Source organism: Vicugna pacos, chromosome 16, assembly GCF_048564905.1.
Source record: "Vicugna pacos chromosome 16, VicPac4, whole genome shotgun sequence".
NCBI lineage: Eukaryota > Metazoa > Chordata > Mammalia > Artiodactyla > Camelidae > Vicugna > Vicugna pacos.
In genome coordinates this window covers 14,954,803-14,974,176 of record NC_133002.1, presented here as the reverse complement: position 1 = coordinate 14,974,176, position 19,374 = coordinate 14,954,803, and the positions used below count along the sequence as shown (strand labels likewise).

Below are 19,374 nucleotides of genomic sequence, written 5' to 3'. Positions count from 1 at the left end.
CATTTCCCTGATATTAGTGATGTTGAGCAAATTTTCATGTTTCTGTTGGCCATCTGCATTTCCTTTGGAAAAATGTTCAGTTCTTCTGCCCATATTTTAAATGGGTGGATTGATTGGTTGTTTGCTTTTTAATTGAAGTACAGTTGATTTAAAACGTTGTATTAGTTTCTGGTGCACAGCATGGATGGACTTGGAGAGAATTTTGCTGAGTGAAGTAAGTCAGAGAAAGACAAACACTGCAAGATATCACTTACATGTGGAGTCTAGAAAAATACAATGAACTAGTGAATATAACAGAAAAAAACAGACTCACAGATGTAGGCAAAGAACTAGTGGTTACCAGTGGGGAGAAGGAAGGGGGAAGGGCAAGAGGGAGGAGGAGGACTAAGAGGTACAAGCTCTCAGGTATGAAATAAGCTACAAGGGTGGATATACAACATGGCGAGTGTGGCCAATGTTTTATAATAACTATAAATGGAGTATGACCTTTAAACATTGTCAATTACTGTATTATACACCTGCAGCGTATATCGTATATCAACTATACTTCAACTTTAGGTGTGATGTTATAAAATAAATACATAAATAAGTAAAAATTTAAAATTAAAAAAGGAAATAGTACCCTCAAAGTGCTGTTATTACTTGAGAAGAGATATTAAGTAGTAAGTAAACTAAACACTCAGTTAATTAAATTGGAAGAACAAAACAAATAGAAGAATAAAGAAGGCATCGAAAAGCTAAATGCAAATAAGTGAATATTGAAAGTCATTTAGAAAGCAGAAAGACGGGCAAAAAACAAAATTACAGTTGAGACTCAGCGTATAGCTCCAACTACTCAACTGGATGACTTTTGGAAAAAATTAATTGCCAAAATGGACACAAGGCAGAGTATTAAGAGACAATAACCATAGAAGAAACTGAAACGGTTTCTGAAGACTCTGGTTCCTTTCTTACCGTCACCCCCGAAAGCACCACTATTAGATGCCTTTGTAAGTGACGCTCAGCAAATTTTTAAGGAATAGAAATTTATTTTGCTACTTAAACTTCTCTAGGATATAGAAAAATACGAAACATTTCTCAACTACTTTTATTTTTGAAATAATTCATGTTCTCACAATTGATTAAGCTATTGATCAAAAGAAAAATTCCAAGACCATCACATTAATGAGTGTGGATGAAAAATCCAAAGCAAAATAACAATGAATCAAGTCTAGGACTATGTTAAAATAATCCATCATGATCAAGTGGAGATTATTCCAGGAATAAAAGTGACTCTAATACAAGTTACAAGTTTGATTCTTCTTAGCAGTGGTCAAAGGACAAAACACACTTAGTCACTGCCATAAATCCCCAAAATACATTTAGTCTAATATTGATTTGAGCAACATCTATTTCTTTTAAAACAATTTTAAAGTGCCTTAAAATTAGAATGTACATATATATATATAAAATAATTGCAAATATGTAATAAATGGTGGATTTAATGGCAGTGCACTTAAACGAGAGGAATAAATAGGTTTTGTCTCTGCAGCTCACACCTTCAGACCGGCTCTGAAACCCCCCATTCTCAGCAGGAACGCATGCTTGAACTAGGCAGCAATCTCTGCTCCATCAAGTCTCCCAAGGGGATTTCTCTTTTTTCAGCATGACAAAATGATTCTAACATTCATCAGGAAGAATGAACAGACAAGAATCATCGAGAACGTTTTCAAGATTAGACAGAATTTACTCTGATGTACATGAAAATAGGCTTAAACGTGGTAGCTTAACATGATGGTTGGGCCAGTGGAGAGAGGAACCGAGATACAGACTACTGAAAGGAAGGCATTTCCAATTACTAGATAAAAGATGGATCACTGAAAAAGTCCTTGTTACAGGAAAATACAGGAATTATAAAAAGAAGTATTTTATGTCCTGTGCAATGATAGTATGTTAAATATAAATGCTTTGTTTATAAGAAAACTACAGAAAAGCCTCAGGGTATTTTAATACCATCTTACAGCAGTATAATTGTGTTTATTACGATACTCTAATTCACCTAAGGAATTTGATCGTTATTTTCTTACTGCATTGTGAGTTAAAAGTTATTAGAAAAATTAAAATTCTGTGCCAGCCACGTCACTCAGCTCCTGAGGTGTATTAGGACGCTTAATCATGACAACAGTCGTAGGCGATCCGGAGTATTATTTCCCACTGAGAACACGAGCGGAGGTGCGCCTTCTCCGCGGTCACGCACGCAGGGGGAGCAGCTGGAGCAGCGGGCCCCGTACGCGGCCTGGCGGCTGCGACCCCACTTCCCGGGCATGAGCTCGCTGTGCAAAAGCGGGAGCCGCTCGTTTTTCAGGCTCTAACGTGCCTTTCTGCTCCGCGCAGGGACCTGATGCCCAGAACCCTGGACGGCCAGATCACCATGGAGAAGACGCCCAGTTACTTCGTCACGCGCGAGGCGCCCGCGCGCATCGCGGCCATGTCCAGGGACACCAAGCTCATCGTGGTGGTGCGCGACCCGGTGACCAGGGCCGTCTCGGACTACACGCAGACGCTGTCCAAGCGGCCCGACATCCCCACCTTCGAGAGCCTGACGTTCCGGAACAGGAGCGCCGGCCTCATCGACACGTCGTGGAGCGCCATCCAGATCGGCATCTACGCCAAGCACCTGGAGCACTGGCTGCGCCACTTCCCGCTGCGCCAGCTGCTCTTCGTCAGCGGCGAGCGGCTCATCCGCGACCCGGCCGGCGAGCTGGGCCGCGTGCAGGACTTCCTGGGCCTCAAGCGCATCATCACCGACAAGCACTTCTACTTCAACAAGACCAAGGGCTTCCCCTGCCTCAAGAAGGCCGAGGGCAGCGGCCGGCCGCACTGCCTGGGCAAGAGCAAGGGCCGCACGCACCCCGACATCGACCGCGAGGTGCTGCGGCGGCTGCGGGACTTCTACCGGCCCTTCAACCGCAAGTTCTACCAGATGACCGGCCAGGACTTCGGCTGGGATGGATGACAGTGTAATTTAAAAAGAAAAAAATAATCAAAATATAATATATTTTTTTACCAGGCGGTAGAGAGAAGGCAGTTTAATATTTGTGCTGCAGGTGTTTGTTTCAGTCTTGTTTCCCAGTGAATGTTAAGAGATTGATCTCGTCTCCACCCACATCTTCAATGTGACAGCAATCGTTTGCGGAAACAAAAAGGAAACCTTCACTTGTCTAAACTCCCCCATTTTCAGTTTTTGTGTTTTATATGCACAGTTACGAAGTATGAGTGTCAGCTGCCATTAAAACTTTCAAGAAAATCCCGAGGACATCTGTCTCCCTCTCTGTAACAAAGCCCAGCTAAAACTGGTGTCTGTCCTTCTATTTTCCTCCCTTTAATGTTTTCCTGTGCTGCTGCTGCTTAAACCGTTTACCACTCCTTAATACTCTGATGTTCACACACCACTTCCCAGTTATCACACTGCTTGCAAATAAAACATCTTTTTTGATTCTTCTACTAAGATGTGATAAGAACATAGAACATAATTATATCCATTTTACAGATAAGGAAACTGAGTCTCAGGGAGGTTAAATGAAGTGTCTTCAGGCCAGATGGTGGTCCCTGGACAAGACCCCATCTCCCACTTGTTCCCTGTTTAGTGCCACTTTTCCAGGGAGAATGAAAAAGGCACAGACACCTGTGCCTTTGGAAATGATTACGTAGTACGGGAGTGATCTGAGATGGGAGAGAGAGGGTTTCCCCTTGCTTCCCCAGCCCTAGGCTAGTTTGTGGCACGCAACACCTTACACAGCTGTGCTCAGCGGAACACTCAGACCTAGACACAGCAGCTTTTAAGAGCCAGTCCTGGCTCATTATAATACCCCGAGGCAAGGAAACCTCACCTTGACTGAAGCTGACAGAGAGCACGGGGTCCTTGTCTAGAGAAGACGGACCATCACACTAGCAGCAGGACAAGGTGTGGTACGAGAACAGCTCACCTGTTTGTTACCTTCACTGTCTTCTTCTTTTTTTCTTACAGAAAACCCCACTTTAATAAGAACTTACGAGTATGAATCTCATTTTTAACCTCTTTTTGACAAAGAAAATCTGCCTGTGATACCTTATTTCTAACCTTGAAGCTAGTTCTTAAAAAAAATCAATAAAAGTCTCATTTGCAAGGTCCCAGTTTTTCATGGGTGGGGGGGGACTGTCACTTTGTCACTTTATTTTTCCCCACTTCCTGTTTGTACCAATTATAAGCTAATTTCATTAATATTCAGAAAATACTCTAAGAAATGCAGATGTGGGTAAAATGATGGTTTTTTCTCTTCCATCTGTTTCCGCCCATTCCATGTTGAAATAGCTCAAATAAATCAGTAGTTTATTAAGGGTATTCCTTTCCTCTCTGAGTGGGCATTAACGAGATTAGCATTAATGAGAATTAAATTGGTTTAGAGAGGAGCACATATGCACAAACTGTATAAAACATTTATAATTAGTCTGTCAGCAACCTTACACAGCAGGTTTAAACCCAAGAGGAAAAAGTCTCCAATCTTGTGGAAGTTCTCCATATCTGCTAAAATTTAAAGGACCAGATGCTCAAGAATTCTAAAACAACATTCCTTTTCTTCTCCAGGCCTGTGCATCAAAAGAAACTACAGTTGTTTCAAAATACGCAGTTCTCATCGCATTTGACACAGAGTCTGTATCGGGCAAAGTAAATATTTCTTGAGGAGGCTAACACAGGATAAAAAAGAAGGAAAAAATTATCTAAATTTCTAGATACTCTACCATTGCTCCAAATCTTTGGATTTATTTATTAATTCCCATTTACAGAAGTTGAGTAAACCCCAAATCCAGGTCCCCGTTTCCAGTCCTGATTCTCCACTCCCCTACCCTCCCTTTCCCTGGTTTTTCGTTCTCCTTGAATCATCACTACCGGTAACGAGAGACTCATTTTAAACTCTTTTCATCTTTTCTCTTAACTCACGTTGTGCTTCGGATTCTTTCATAAGCATTTGCTTGGCCTTGTGCAAAGGTGGCTCCACAGGAAACAAAGCATCTAACAATTGTATTCAGCAACCTTCGTCTTTGTGTGTTAATAAATAATAAAAGAACAGAACTGAGCACAAAGGCCCTCTTCTTGCATTAGATTTTTTGTTTGTTCATATGGTTTTTAAAATGAATGACTACAGACCATTCCAGGAAAACCTCCTCAGCGCTCAGCTTTCACGAGAGTGCTAGACGTCACAGAGCCCCGCACGGTGTGCGAGGATCCAGCGTCAGCACCACTCCAGAGCAGGGACCTCCACTTCCCCCTCGCAGCACTGCGTCCTCTTGCGACGCCTGGACCTGGCCTCAGGCTCCTTTGGTCCATTTAGCGACGCGACATGATAGGCTCTGCTCTGATGTGAACAACTTACTTACCCTTCCTCCAAGCTGCCTGCTCCACAGCCAGGCCTGCTTGACCTCCTGGACCCTTCTCAGAGGTGGAGAACAACCAGAGGTCTCCAGCCTGCTTTTGAGGTCACCAGAGTATAAATTCTTGAGGTAATTAAGAAATGTTAAGGGAAATTAATTTTATTCTATTAACCAGAGGTTGATAAGCTTCTAGGGAATGGATTTTTGCTGTTCTAGGAGTACTAATCCCACTCTAATTTTCTTATTTTCAAAGATCCTCAAAGTTAGAATAAACTTTAATGGTAATCTGGATTAAATCCCCATTTGGCACCTGAATCCTTTCTTTAGCTGGTTATGCAGAGGTTTGAAATATTGCTGTCTGTAAATTAACTCTCGGTTTTGCAGTTGTAAAGAGGATAAACTTCTTATAAACACCTCCATCCTGTTCTGTGGGCTGAGACCTGCCTAAGTCTGTTGCCTATGAGGGTGACCAGAATTCAACATGTGAACAAATGTGTTTATAAAACACCACCACCTTATATTCCTGTAGCAGGTTACAGGAATGCATCTTTCAAATGCATCTTTTCACCTTAAACCAACAGCAACTCTCCCCTCTCATTCCACTCTACAGATGAAGAAACAAACACTGAAGACACTGGTTCTCAACAAAAAACAATTTTGCATCCCAAGGCAATGTCTGCAGATGCTGTGGGGTCCCAAGCATGGTGGGGTATAGGGTATTCCTAGTGGGCAGATGCCAGGGACACGGCCAGACATCTAATATGCACAGGAGAGCCTTCATAACAAAGAATTCTCCCACCCAGAAGGTCCACTGGAGCGGAGGCTCCCAGCTTAAGAAGTAAACCAGTTACAGCTAGTGTGTGTCCAAACCAGGGCTATAGAAACCAGAGTCTAACTAATGCCCGACTCTTTAACTCACCATTCAAGGTTTCCTTTTGAAAACCTTTCTCTAACTCTGTAAATGACTCCATTAGAGTCCGCAGGGTGTGCTTGCTAGGACGAGGACTAGAGCATCGCTGAGCCGAGTTTGTACAGTTGGGACATGGGAGCCTCTTGTCACAAACAGACGGCTGCGTTTCTGGGAAGTGCAATCAGTCAGCCTCAGGTGGGAGGATAACATCCCAATAAAACATTTCTTAAGTCTTTTCCAAGTTCGAGCCTTGCAGGTTCAACCTGCCTCCGTGACAGTGCCCTGACAGTATTTCTTGTCACCTGACACAACCAAGGGTCAAGAAATAATAGTAAATGGCTCCACTTCTGTTCAACAGCCAAATTCAAGTAGATGTGCTCTGCTGGACAGATGGCCCTGGGCTGCTGGTTAGCAGCAAAGGAAGACGCATTCTTCCTGCCATTTTCTAGCAACCCCAGGTCTTTGTATGTGGTCACCATGGAATCGGGGAAGAGACGAGCGCCCGGGTCCCCACATTAGGAAACTATCGCTCAGATTCAGTCCAATGACAGTCCTACTGCAGAAATAAAAGACCCTCTATTCTCCTGTTGTGTCCTGAAGTCACTGAGGAAGAAACGGACTTTACAAACCCAAACACCATGCCCTTCTGGGGAAATACCAGCATCACTGCAGAATTTATAGTTCTTGAAATAACTTCATCGACATGAAAACAAATTTGCATTCAGAGTCTTAATTACACGGATGAAAGACATGGATGGGAAAGTGTAAACTGGTTTGTCACATCATGAAACTGTGGGATAGCAGGCCTCTCCTTAAAGCTTAAAAAAAGATGAATTTGGGGAAATTACAAGGCAGTACAACCTCATAACCTCATATGCAGACTAATAAGATAACGGAATTTCATTATGTCAGGAGGAAATAAACTGAAAATGGAAACTGCTTCCAATACATGAGTCCACTGTGGAACATCTAGGATATTTAGTTAGTATGTTTCAAGCTATAGCCCTAATTTTCTAGTTAAATTCCCAACTGTTGGTTGTGTTCTTTTAATAGCTGTAGGCTCAACGACTTCGTTCTCCTCTGGTTTTACTGTCAAAAATATACAGTAACAATGAGGAGGGAGCTTACGTTCTGTTGTGATCCTTTCATCCCCGAATCCCTGGGTCTGATATTTTAGGTGCATTGGAAGGATCCGATAGGGGAAGCGGCATCCTTTGTTGGCTCTGCCTGGCTGGTACGTGGTTAGGCTAGGCTTCTAGCTCGCTGCTGGCTGGCAATTCCTAAGGGGCTTAAAGGCTACTGGTCCTGGTGGTCCACACCTGGTCAATGTAGAGTGTATACCGTCCTTCAGGGCTTGTTTTCATTGCAAAGAGGAGTGAGGTGCCTTTCCCTCCTCCTTCCATGTTTCCTTCACTTTCCGAATGCCTTCCCTCCCCTCATCCCACCTGTGTCCACTGGTCCCTGGTGTCCCCGCCCCGCCTGGCCTCTGCTCCCCCTTCTCTGAAAGCACCGTACTGGACGGTGTCCACTTCCCGCTTCAGATTCCCGGGGAAGGCAACTGCCCTTGGCTTAGCTCTAGGGACAGCGGTCTGTCCGTCTGATGGAGACGCCCAGACAGATGCAGGTCAGATGGGTTTAACTTTCCCCGAGAGTATTTTCATTAGGAAAACAGGGCCTAAAGATGGATGAACAGAGGTGAGTGTTTGGGCCTCGTTTTTGACAGGAGGTGATGGTGTTACTGGAAGGACACTTCCCAGGTTCCTGGTGCCCCGCCTCTCACCCCAACCTGAAGACCCAGACCAGCCGCTTGGGCCCCACCCCGGAGAGGCTGCCTGCCTCCGGGTGGGACAGAGGCACTTTCCCCCACCTGCCTTCCCGTAAAGCCTTATCTTAGCTCAGATTTCTTTATTTCAAGCCTGCAACAGCCGGTCAGCCAGAGGACAGGGGGAAGCCAGGAAACTACAGTCCTTTCACCGCAGTTTTTCAGAGGAAACCAGAGCTCCTGATGCTCTGCTGACAACTGCCACCCGCAGCGGGAGCCTAGCCCTTACCTCAGGCCACCTGATCTTAACCCTTTGAACCCCAGATCAGCTGCTCTTTGTCATGAAAAGTCCAAGTAAATATCCTACAACAGTAACAACCTACCTTTTATAGGGGATCCAAGCACTTCTGCACCGTATTTATGCTTGAACAGGTTAGAGAGTCTGCTACGGCTCTTCCGCTTTTCTAAAAAGCCCCCATTTCCCCTCGGCTGAGTTACTCACAAACATCTTTCCAGCCTCTTTCTTTCCCTCCTTCCCACTTCCATCGCATCTCTCTTCTGTATCTCCTTGTATCAAAGTCCTTATGCCAAAAGCCATCTTGCATACTTTTTTTTCAAAAATTTCTTCTTTCTTTTCAGTGAAACTCTTCACTGTTACTTTTCCCTTTTGGTAACTGGCCCCAGAATTGTACCTTATTTTCCATCTCAGAACTTGGCCTTGATTCTACCTTCTTTGATCTTCTTTACCGTTTCCTAAGCTTGTGCCTTTACATTTTGGGACAAGTTCCCTTTAGGAAAAATCCCCTTCCCGCCAGCCTCCTAGCAGACAGCACTGAACACTTCCTAGGGGACGTAGCTTTCTTATCCCTTCTTACCCACTAAAAGGCAGACGCACCGAACGGGCACTGGTTTCCAGCTGTAAAATGACTCCGTATTGAACCCGGCTGCTCTTCCTCCACCTGACCAGAAATAATGAGCCCTTTTTCAGACTCTTTGGCCCCTGTTATTTGATGAGGCCATTAATAAAAAGTTCTGCATCAACGGTATGATAAACTCTACTAGCCTGAGCCATATAAAATGAATACACAGAAAAATTGGAAGCAGATCTGTTTCTCCTAGCCCCATCCTGTCTTCCAACTTAGGCTGCAAATCTCCCGCGTGCTAACCACGCCCAGAGCCCATCTCCCTCGTCCAGCCTTCGGTGTGCATCCCTTGCTTTCTCACCGGTCTCTGCTCTGCTTTTTCATGCCCATTTATTCCTATGACACCTTCATTATTAACTGACTCCAGTTCCAGTTTCTCCAGCCTGATCTTTGTCTCTTTTTCTGTCCTCTCCCTTGTTCCAACTCTTCCCACCGTGACGTCTGCTGGGCACCCAGAACCGTGCCGAGTCTGCTGTCCCATGGCCCTCGGGCACCCTCATGAGCTCCCCTTCTTCATGTCCTACACTGAATTTTTTCTCCACTCACTGAGGCCTGGGATACAACCATACTAATAAATAGCAGGACTATATATTCATTAGATTTATCTAACACTTCATACTTAAAGACACCTTGAAAGGAAACCGTGGCTTGCTCAATCATTCATTTTTTTAATCCTACCTTCCTTTAGAATAAAAAAAAATTTTCATTTCATCAGCTCTTTCTGTGCCTTAATGATGAAACCCCATGTCCTGTGGATAATTTGGTGAATTGCCTTGATTTGACCAGAGATGCTGACGTCTTGCATGAATTGAGGTACCATGGAACCTCAGTTTTCTCATTTATTTTAAAAAAAGCACTGTGCTGTCAAGTTCATCCCAACTAAAATGTCTGGAGACATTTTATGGTTGGGGCTGCCACCTACAATGATTTTTCTCCTGTCTCTTAAAATGATGATCAGTAAATCAGTCACTTTACCCATTTCCCACAGGCCACTAAAAGCTGTGACCAAAATTGGCTTTTATTAATAGGAAACAGTGCCACCAGACTTTTCCTCTTTACTCAATAACTTGGTCATACTTGTCAGTGGAGGAGTGATGACTGCCCTTGAACTGTATGTTTCTTCCTATTTTTCCTGCATTATCAGTCCTTCTTGACACTGAAGCCATATCTCTTCTGGATTTGGGGTGGAAAAAATTCTGTTAAAAAAAAAAAGCCCTTAATAACAGTTTCTAAACTGGGGCTGTATTCACCCACCCACTTTTGGTCCTTTCATTTACAGACCACCTCCCACCTCGAACAGTGGAATACAGATATAACGAAACCCATCCACCCCTGTGTTAGCCGTGGCTTCCAGCACCACTTTCATCTGGTTCAGACAGACCGTGCTTCCCTTTGACGTGTGCTGTTTTCTGTGGATTTTTATTCTCTGGCTTTTCCCAGCTCCTGCACATCCATTCCCTGCCTGCAGAAGAAGGAGCTACACCCTTACTCCTGAGTCCTTACTGCCGAGAGAATACAGCATTTATAACCATCTGGAAATGAGGGCAGTGCTTCCTCCCTCTCATCAAGCGTACAAATGCCTCGGAGTCTAGGGTTTGCCCAAAGACTGTCATCAAGCGCCCAGAAGAGGCGTATCTGCTGCTCTGTGTCCTGACCTCTATGGTCCTTATAATGAAATCCAATTGGCTTTGATTTGTGGGAATTTACTCGTTTCCAAGGTGCCTTTAACTCTCTTTTTATTTAAAGGGTCCCTTTTAAAAATTTTGGTAAAATACACATAAAATCTACCGTCTTAACCACTGAGTGTACAACACGGTGGCACTAAATGCGTGCACAGTGTTGTTCTGCGGCCACCACCACTACCCCTGTCCAGAACCGCGCCGTCAACAGAGGCTCTGTGTCCACTAACCAGTAACTCCCCACCCGCCAGCCGCTGCCCCTGCCCCAGGCAGTCTCCATCCTCCCTGCCGCCTCTGTAAACCAGACTCCCTCCCTGAGGCGCTCCATGTGAGTAGAGTCGCACAGTATTTGTCCTTCTGGGTCTGGGCTGTCACATACAACATCTCTGAGGACCATCCACACGGTAGTATGTGTTTAGATTCTCTGTGTTTTTGAGGCGTGTCCCTCAGAGTGGACTCCTGGATCACAGGGAAGTTCTGTACTTCACTCTCTGAGGAACCACCATGGGGCTGCTCCGCTTCGTACTCCCACAGCGAGGCCTGAGGCTCTAGCCTCTCCACGTCGCCTCCAACGCTGGTTGTTTTCCGTTTTACTTTGTTTTGTTTCTTTGCTTAGAGCCATCTTCACGGGTGTGAAGGAGGAGGATGCTCTTTTCCTGTTCTGATTCCCTAACACACGGTCTGTCCTTCCTCTTGTCATTCTGCTGGGGCTTTTCCTTTGTGTTATTTTTCAAACACACAGACTTGTTTCGCATTTTCCCTGCCGTTTCCTGACACTTCCTCCCTCTCTGCCCCTCAGATGAAATCAGCTTCCCCCTTTTCTTTCCACAACAGGAACCAACTCATCCTCTATTTCCTTCTACTGCTTCTTCTGCCTTCTTTCCAACTCCGCACACCTTGGAAACCCTCCCGATCACCCACCCTGAACGCAAAGGTGGCTTCATCTGGTTGGACCGTGATTCATCCAACCCTGCCTGGCTTTTCTGTTCTGGGCCCCTGAGGGTGACTGACTTGGACCTCCTTCCTCCCCATCACAGCCCGCACGCGGCCAGGGCAGCACACTCCACAGCCACATGCATGCAGCCTTCCCCCCAAAGCCAAATCCACCTTGATCTCAGGTGTTGCCACACTCTCGACTTGCACATTGGAGACACTTTCTCAATGGTATGCGGCGCTCAAGTGAGGCCCCTGACCTACCTCAGACCATGAATGAATGGTCCAGGTCTCACCAGCCATAACAGCACGAACTCCAAGCAACAGACCCCACTTCCTTCATGCCAGTTCCTGTCTTGCGTGATATATTCAACACAATGTCCAGGCGGCTTGTCAACCTCACCAGTAAACACAGCCCAGTGTGTCTCTGCTCAGTCACGATTTCTCCCTCATCCCAAAGGGACAACCAGAATTTAACCTCCTCAGCAAAATGTAAGCCTTCTTTGTAGGATCACTGTGAGCAGAAACAAACTGAGTGTTATTCATTGTTTTCATTTAAAAATATGTGTATATAGAAGTGTCACCACGAGTGAAAGGATTGACATGAAATCTCACTGCTGTCGTGCTGAAAAATGGGCATCAGAAAAACACTACCAGGAGCAAATTCAGAGCCATCCCAGCCACAGAGACTAACCTTGTCTTCAGATGGGGACACAGGTACCTGACCCTTAAGTGAGCAGCCACACTCATTGTCCTCACTCACCAAGACATTCTGCTTGGAACCTGATAATTAGGCTCCGTTTGCTATTCTGTAGCCAAGCTTCCAGCTTCACAGTTCCGCCCAGCAGCAGAGCTGTCTGCGGTGCCATGGCTGGATTTCAGCCTTTCTACCCCCCAGTGACTCCCAGATCAAGAGGTGAGCCCAGACCACGTCATGGACCGCGTTTCTGACGCCTGCCTGCCCAGGCAGGTCAAGAGATGGGACAGGAGTCCTCTGCTTGAGTTCTCTGGGCACCTGGCCCGGGCCTGCCACGCTCCCTGTCTGTTTTACCACTTCAGCGCTGTCACCGATGACTCCTACTAAAGCCATGGGAAGCCTGTTTCCAAAGAACGGGGTCCAAAGACTGTGGCGCATTTTTTCCCCCTTCAGACATTTTCTAAGACAAATCAGTTTTCTCTCTCATGTGAAGGTGTTTCTGGTAGGAATTCAAAGGCCAGCTTTGTGGCTTTGGTTCTTCCCAGTGTGGCTGAGCCTCCCCAGGTAGCTGCTGTCTCTCCTGAAGGGTTTCTTGAAGCAACCTCTGGTCCCCCGGGTACCTACAGCAGCGATCTTTCTTCCTCTCCTGCCTTCGCCCCGGAGCAGATGGCTTTACTAAGACGGGAATGAAGTTTCAGACCCTTCGCTGATATAAATCCCTTCCTGGGTGATTCTCGGGGAAGATAAACTTGCCAGCCAGCTGGATGTGATTTCCTCCCCCTTCCAGCCCCTTCTGGACTCAGACATCCCGAATTCCAACATCTCCCAACCACCCAGCTACCGTCTCCCGTTTCTCGCCCTCACCCTTACAGTTTGCTCCTGGCCAGTGGCTGTAACCCACAAGGAGAGGCTGGTGGACCCCGTAAGAGACCATGCAACAGGAGAGCACCCTCAGGCTCCACTTGAAAGGGATCCTGACATTGCATTTTCATTTACCTGTGGTGCCAGACCAAACCGAGCAGCGCAGGCCTAACCCCGTGGTGACCAGGGACACTGGACATGTTCACGTGACTCACAGACCACCCCCCGCCCTCCGCAAGCCCTTCTGAGCCTATTTTAAAACATAAATCTTTATTCCTGAGGGTCACTGTACAGTATTAGCTAAGAGTGTGGACCTTTGATTTGAATTCTACATTTATTAATTTCTTAAGAGCATGGACATCTGATCTGAATTCTAGATTTATTAATTCCTAAATGTATTAATTTATTAAGACTCTGGGAAACAAACTTAATCTCACTGGGCCTCCATTTTCTAACCTATAAAGAAGGGATGGTGGTAACAGCACTGAAAGCTCTGGGTTGTCATGAGGACCGAGTGACCGCGTGAGGCATTTCCATCGGTGCCTGGCACAGAGCAAACAGGACGGAAGTCTCAGCGTTTCTGTTAGCTGTTGTTTAGGAGCCTTGCACACTCCCTCTCTGCTGCTAGGAAATGACTGTTTGCATGAATCCGTTAATAGACATGAGCACCCGTACCTTCCCGTGTAGCCCCAGGCGCCTTCTCACAGCGATTGTGCATTTCAGCATAACTGTGCTCCATCTGAAGATTATTTTACCTTGAAATTAGAAGATGGCTCAAACACACATGGGGCGTTTCCAAATCCTCAAGCTCCCTGACAGCTAAGCAGAAACTGGAAGCAGAGAGGGGGAACGTAACCCCTGAGGGAGTCTGAGTTTGGGACCCCAGTCGCCCCCACCCCTGTCTTGCAGACACAGCCGTGGGCTGGAGGGAGACTCGGCTTCCCCACTGGAAGTCATCCACCAGTGAGCAAGCACTCCAGTTACGTGGTCAAGTGCCTCGAAGGGTCCCCACAGCAGGGCCGTCGGTCTACAGGGAGCAGCCCCCAGGGACTCGTGTATCTTGTCACTGTAACAGATCTGCAGGGACTCCTAGAGCCTCACTTTGCACATCAGGGAGGCGATTAGACAGTTTTGAAGGTTCTACCAGTTCTAAACATGTATGAATGCAAGTTTGGTCAAACCTGAAAACATGATCACTTGGTGAACACTAATGATGACACATTTAAACTGTGGATACTTTAAAGTTTGCTCAAGTCTTCTGGTGCCAAAAACTAACATTTTCTTTAGCAGTCAGTGTCCCTGCAGGTGGACACTCCCCCTTCATCACAGAGCTTCCTAAGCCCCCAAGCTCATGGTCCTTGCTCAGTGACACCTTTGCATCTACCTGGCAGCGTGTGTTCTTTATTTTAAACGTGTTGTCACGGGCGCGGCGGTGCTAGTCTATGCCAGATCTCACTGCGGCCATCATCTAGTAGAGCACAAATCCCCAATTTATGTTTCTATTAGAAGAGGAGTTAAAATGGTGGTCTGGCAGTTAAAATATACCGATTTTTCAGGTGATAACTTTAGGGGGAAAAGCTTAATGACAGATGACTCATATACTGGCAGGGGTGCTGTTCAGCCTCTATCTGCATCTATAAAAACTAGGTTCGTCAAACCAAGATGCTCTGTTTATCAAAGTTTTGAGGTCATGGAATTAATTCAGGCTTACAATTTTGAAATGTCAAGTGAAGAAAACACTCTTTAGCAGCAGTTCTTTAAGATGAAGATATTTACCACGAACGAGGACTTACATGCTATGAAATAAAACTTTACGAGGCTCCTGGCTTTATAGACCAGGACTGTAAGCATTTTATATATCTGTCAAATTGGTTAAACAGTTTAGCTTCCCTGCCTTATTTAAATTAAAAGTTATAATTTTTCAAGGGTAAGTCTGGGCTTCCTAGGGATTTTTGCAAATATATTAAGGTTCATAAAAAAACAAGCAAATTAATAGTTTCCCTTGATGGTTTGGTTCAGTTAAGCCAGTTGTACGTTTTTGTTTATTTTCTCACCCCTGAAGCGCAGAGGGAGCTGAGCAGAGGTCCTTCGTCATGGACGCTGATTTGACGCACTTTATTTTCTCACATTTGTTGAAGTAGCAATTATACCACACATATGCTGTATTAACGAGGCTCTGTCTGAAGTTCCAAGTTGTCTGGTCGTATCTGATACTTATTAACACTTTTTAAAAAGCCATCTAAAGCTCCTTTAAAATATTTCTCCATGACTAAATCATCAAAAAGGTAGCTTCAAGTCTTTCATTTTTTTTTTTTTGTATTACAAAGTTTACCCCGTGTGAGACAACTCACTGGTTTCTTTCTCTGAGGGAATATAATTTATTCTTCTGTTTTCAGTCCAGTATTATTATTACTTCTTACAAAAGCTGCTAAGGTCTTTTATTCAAAACATTTCTGTGAGAATTTTCTTAATTCTCTAACTTTTCCACTCTAGTAATTTAAACTGGACACAGCTTAATGTATTAAATGTAAATTCACTGTGACAAAATTACCAGAAAAATTATAGGCAATCATAATAAATTTTAAATTTAAGCTTAAAATTTGAAAATTTCATTTCAAATGTATTTATTAAATTGAATCAGTACACCAGGATTTCTGTCTCTATGTAACATAAAATATGTATCTTTTCTATTAAGGTTTAAAGAGTTTAAAAACATCTGTCTTCACATATTTTGTTGGACATTTTCTGTTTTGTGTTATCTCTGTTTAAAAATAGTGTTTTGTATTTCATGTAATAAAAAAGCATCTGTTTCTTACAGTACAGGGTCTGTTGTGGTCATTCATTGCTGCTTATTTGTAAGACATAATGCTTAAAGGTCGCAGTATCACCGATGGGGTAAATGTATCTCAGCATTAAAGTTCGTCTTAATGTTCTTTAAAGTAAAAATTAGCAAAACTTTAGACTTTTATATATCCATTTATTTTCTTAAAAACATCTATGTCTAACTTTCTTTCAGTCCAAAATGAATACATGGGGAGGGTTTTGGTTTTCTGATATAACAACTATTAATATTAGCTTACTTATTATTCAAATAGTTCATTTATTTTATCCCTTTGGATTTCCAGAATACTCTCTTTTAACAACTCTATTAACATACAATTGAACATAATAAACTATACATATTTAAAGCATATGGTTTGATAAGTTTTGAAATATTTAAAACTCATGAAATCCTCACCATATTCAAAGTAACAAATACATCCAATACTCAGAAAGGTCCCTATTTCTTCTTATAGTTCGGTTTTGCCTCGTATATTTTGAAGTTCTGGTATTAGGTACAGACACATTTAGGATCGTTACGTCCTCTTGAAGAGTTGATCTTTTTAACCATTATGAAGTGTTTTCTTCATTTTTGGTAATTTTTTTGGAAATATGCTTTGTCTAGTATAAATATAGTCATTCAAGCTTCATTTTCATTAGTGTTAGAATGGTAAGTCTTTTTTCTGTTCTTTTATTTTTAATCTCTTTGTGGTTTTATATTTAAAATATTTTTCTTATAGGCATCATATAGCTGGGTCTTAATTTTTCTTCATTATGACAACCTTTGAAATTTAATTGAAGTATTTAGACCATTTACAATTAATGTAATCATTAACATGTTAGATTAGGTTTAAATCTGTCATCTTGGTATTTGTTTTCCATTTGTTCTTTATCTATGTATGCCTTCCTTTGGATTGACTGACTGATTTTTATGATTCCATTTTATCTTTGTTGGCTTATGGAAGTGAATTTTTGAAGCATAATAAGTTTATTATTGTGTGAAATATCCCAAGAAAAGTAGGACTGTCACAATGTTTAGCCTTTACAGTTATATTACAAAAACAAAAGGGCCATGTTTCTCCCACTTACTACCTAGATTAAACCCTACCTGTCACTTGTTTGTTATTATGATTGATCTCATGTGGTTTGAATGAACATGTGCACACACGCGCGCGCGCACACACACACACTATTCCTCCACTGCTCCCTGCCCATCTCTAACTCTGTCCTTGCTTCCAGGAAGGTGAATCACAGGACTGTGGCTCTTTAATACAACTGACTGGTTGCTGAGGAAGGTCCCCATCATGTTAGTCTCCTGGCTGCTTCCATCAGATCTGATCTTCACGTGACTCATGCTCAGAAGACCTTGTTCCCTAACCTTCCTCTCTCACAGCCCCCAGGACCGCTTTCCTTCCCCCACCCTCTGTGCTTTCTTTCCTCCTCTCTGTCCTCTTCTCCAGGCTGCTTCGGCTACAACCAATCCCAGCCTTGCCACAACTAGAGCACTCAGACAAAAACAGCAGCAAAATAACATGTGCACAAGGACCTGCAGTGGCTGTCACCTTCCTTTGCCTTTTGTCCTGTCACTGCTGGCCCCTCTCTTTTTCATCCTGTACCAGCCCTCATGTGCCCAGCTGCCAGCCTACCCTCCTTTCACTGTATCCTTCATGGTGAAAAACTGATGCTCTCTGGGAGAGAAGGGCTCAGACCGCACACGTCCCCAGCTGAGTCTCTAGTTGAGCTGACACTCTGATCACAGGACCACTCTCAGTGCAGCAGAATTGGACCCGAGCCTCCTAGGACAGATGGGGGATGGCTGGCGGTGTGAGGGCAGGAGACAGCACGGTGCCACCAACAGAGAAGCATCTCAGAATGCATAAGCTAATGAATTAATGTGCTGTTTCAGGTCACTACTGAAGGGTGAACAGTGGTCCAACGGCACCACCATGGGGGTTGCACTACCTGCCTCACCTGCCCTCCTGTACTCACAGAAGACACCACCATTGCGCTCTGACACATTCAACCCCGACTTCCCCCAAGAATCCTCGCAACCACGTGCTTTGGAAGCTACTGCAAGTGATTGAAGCCACTGTTTGTGATGAAACCTATTTTCCATCCCTGGCCTGGAGCTCAGGGCATGAACTCTAGGGATCAAATGAAGAAACGAAGCTTCGGAAAGAAGATGGACAAGATCACTGGAGCCTCAAATAAGCACTTACTCTTTTTACAGCTTCCCAGACCTATCGCTGAAATACAGGTGCCCATAAGATATCTGGGGTCCCAAAAGCACAGAGGCAGATGAACGTGGTTTTAACTTGCTTCCTTTTCCTCTGTTAACGGGGATGTTAATGACATGGAATCTGCAGAACTGCTGCAAAGACTCAGTAAAGGTATGTGCATCCGGTTCTGTGAGCAGTGCTGGCATGTGACAGGCGCTCGACACACGTCCGCTATCACTGAAGTTAACATCGGTGGGGACGGCCAAGTCGCTCCCCTCCTGGGGAGGGTGGGAGACATCCTTTACCACCAACACAGCCTTCCTTGTGTGGGCGGTGTGGCATTCTGCCTCTGCTCTAGGGACAAATCATGTGAAGGAAGTGGCAAACTCGCTTGCCCCCACATTTCCCACGTCCCATCAGAGTGGGTGTGTCTGCGGGGTCCACAGCGTCGTGTGAATCATGATAAACTTGGCTAACGCAACCTGAGCCCAGCCCCTCACTGTGCCTCCCGTTAACTTTTACTTCACCTCAGAAAGACCTTCATGGGAAATGTGGTTTTAAAAGCGTTGGAGGAATTTGTCAGCGGGGACCTCTTTAGTTACAGAACCCAAGTGCAGTCACCAGGGCAGGAAACACATCTGTTCGCAGCACCAGGCGGCCCCCGCGGGCACACAGCCCCCCACCTCCAGGGGAACCTCTGCGCACCAGCGTCCTAGGTCACGGCCATCTGCCCCAGGAAACCCCGCACCCTGTCCTAGTTAAAGCCAGGGGTGTGCAGGGGTAGGAGGCGTGATTCATTAGCTGCTTATGAGGCTAGGAGTCGGAAGACCTGCCTTCTCTTTTCTGCTCCATTACATTCAAGAGCAATTAAGAAAAGTGATTCTGTCGCCATACGCTTGGCAGTAAATGCAGCTTCAGTGGCGAGGCTGTAGCCTTGAAGCAAAAGGGTCAGAGGTGTCTATCACATTTTCAGGAAGAGGCTAATGAAGGTCATGGTCACAAGCTTTCTGCCTGCCTATGCCTTGATTTTACTGCCTAAAAATGAAAAAGAACAGATGGACACACTGACCTCCTTTCAGTAGATCAATGGAAGTTCAACCCAGCTGGCCCTTGGAGACCTTTCTGCACAATGGGTCCGACTTTCTACCTGAGATTCTTAAAGGAAAGTGGCTATTCAACCTG

At 44.7% G+C, this 19,374-nt stretch overlaps 2 protein-coding genes and 1 long non-coding RNA gene across 7 annotated transcripts in view; 1 reads left to right on the top strand and 2 right to left on the bottom strand.

Annotated features, from left to right (window-relative positions):
• The window catches only part of HS3ST3A1 (heparan sulfate-glucosamine 3-sulfotransferase 3A1), a 74,317-nt gene extending 71,022 nt beyond the window's left edge, over positions 1 to 3,295 (top strand). The window contains exon 2 of the mRNA XM_072938403.1: positions 2,374 to 3,295. Coding sequence (XP_072794504.1) covers positions 2,374 to 2,995 — 622 coding nt within the window. The 3' untranslated portion in view covers positions 2,996 to 3,295. The remainder of the gene's footprint in view (positions 1 to 2,373) is intronic.
• LOC107034498 (uncharacterized) overlaps positions 1 to 19,374 on the bottom strand; it is a 212,351-nt gene that overhangs the window by 35,640 nt on the left and 157,337 nt on the right. The window lies entirely within an intron of this gene.
• On the bottom strand, positions 9,962 to 12,337 carry LOC140686022 (uncharacterized). Its single transcript, XR_012059444.1, has 3 exons — positions 12,290 to 12,337; positions 11,860 to 12,109; positions 9,962 to 10,179 (listed from the first exon to the last, which is right to left on the bottom strand). It is a non-coding gene; the product is annotated as an uncharacterized lncRNA (long non-coding RNA).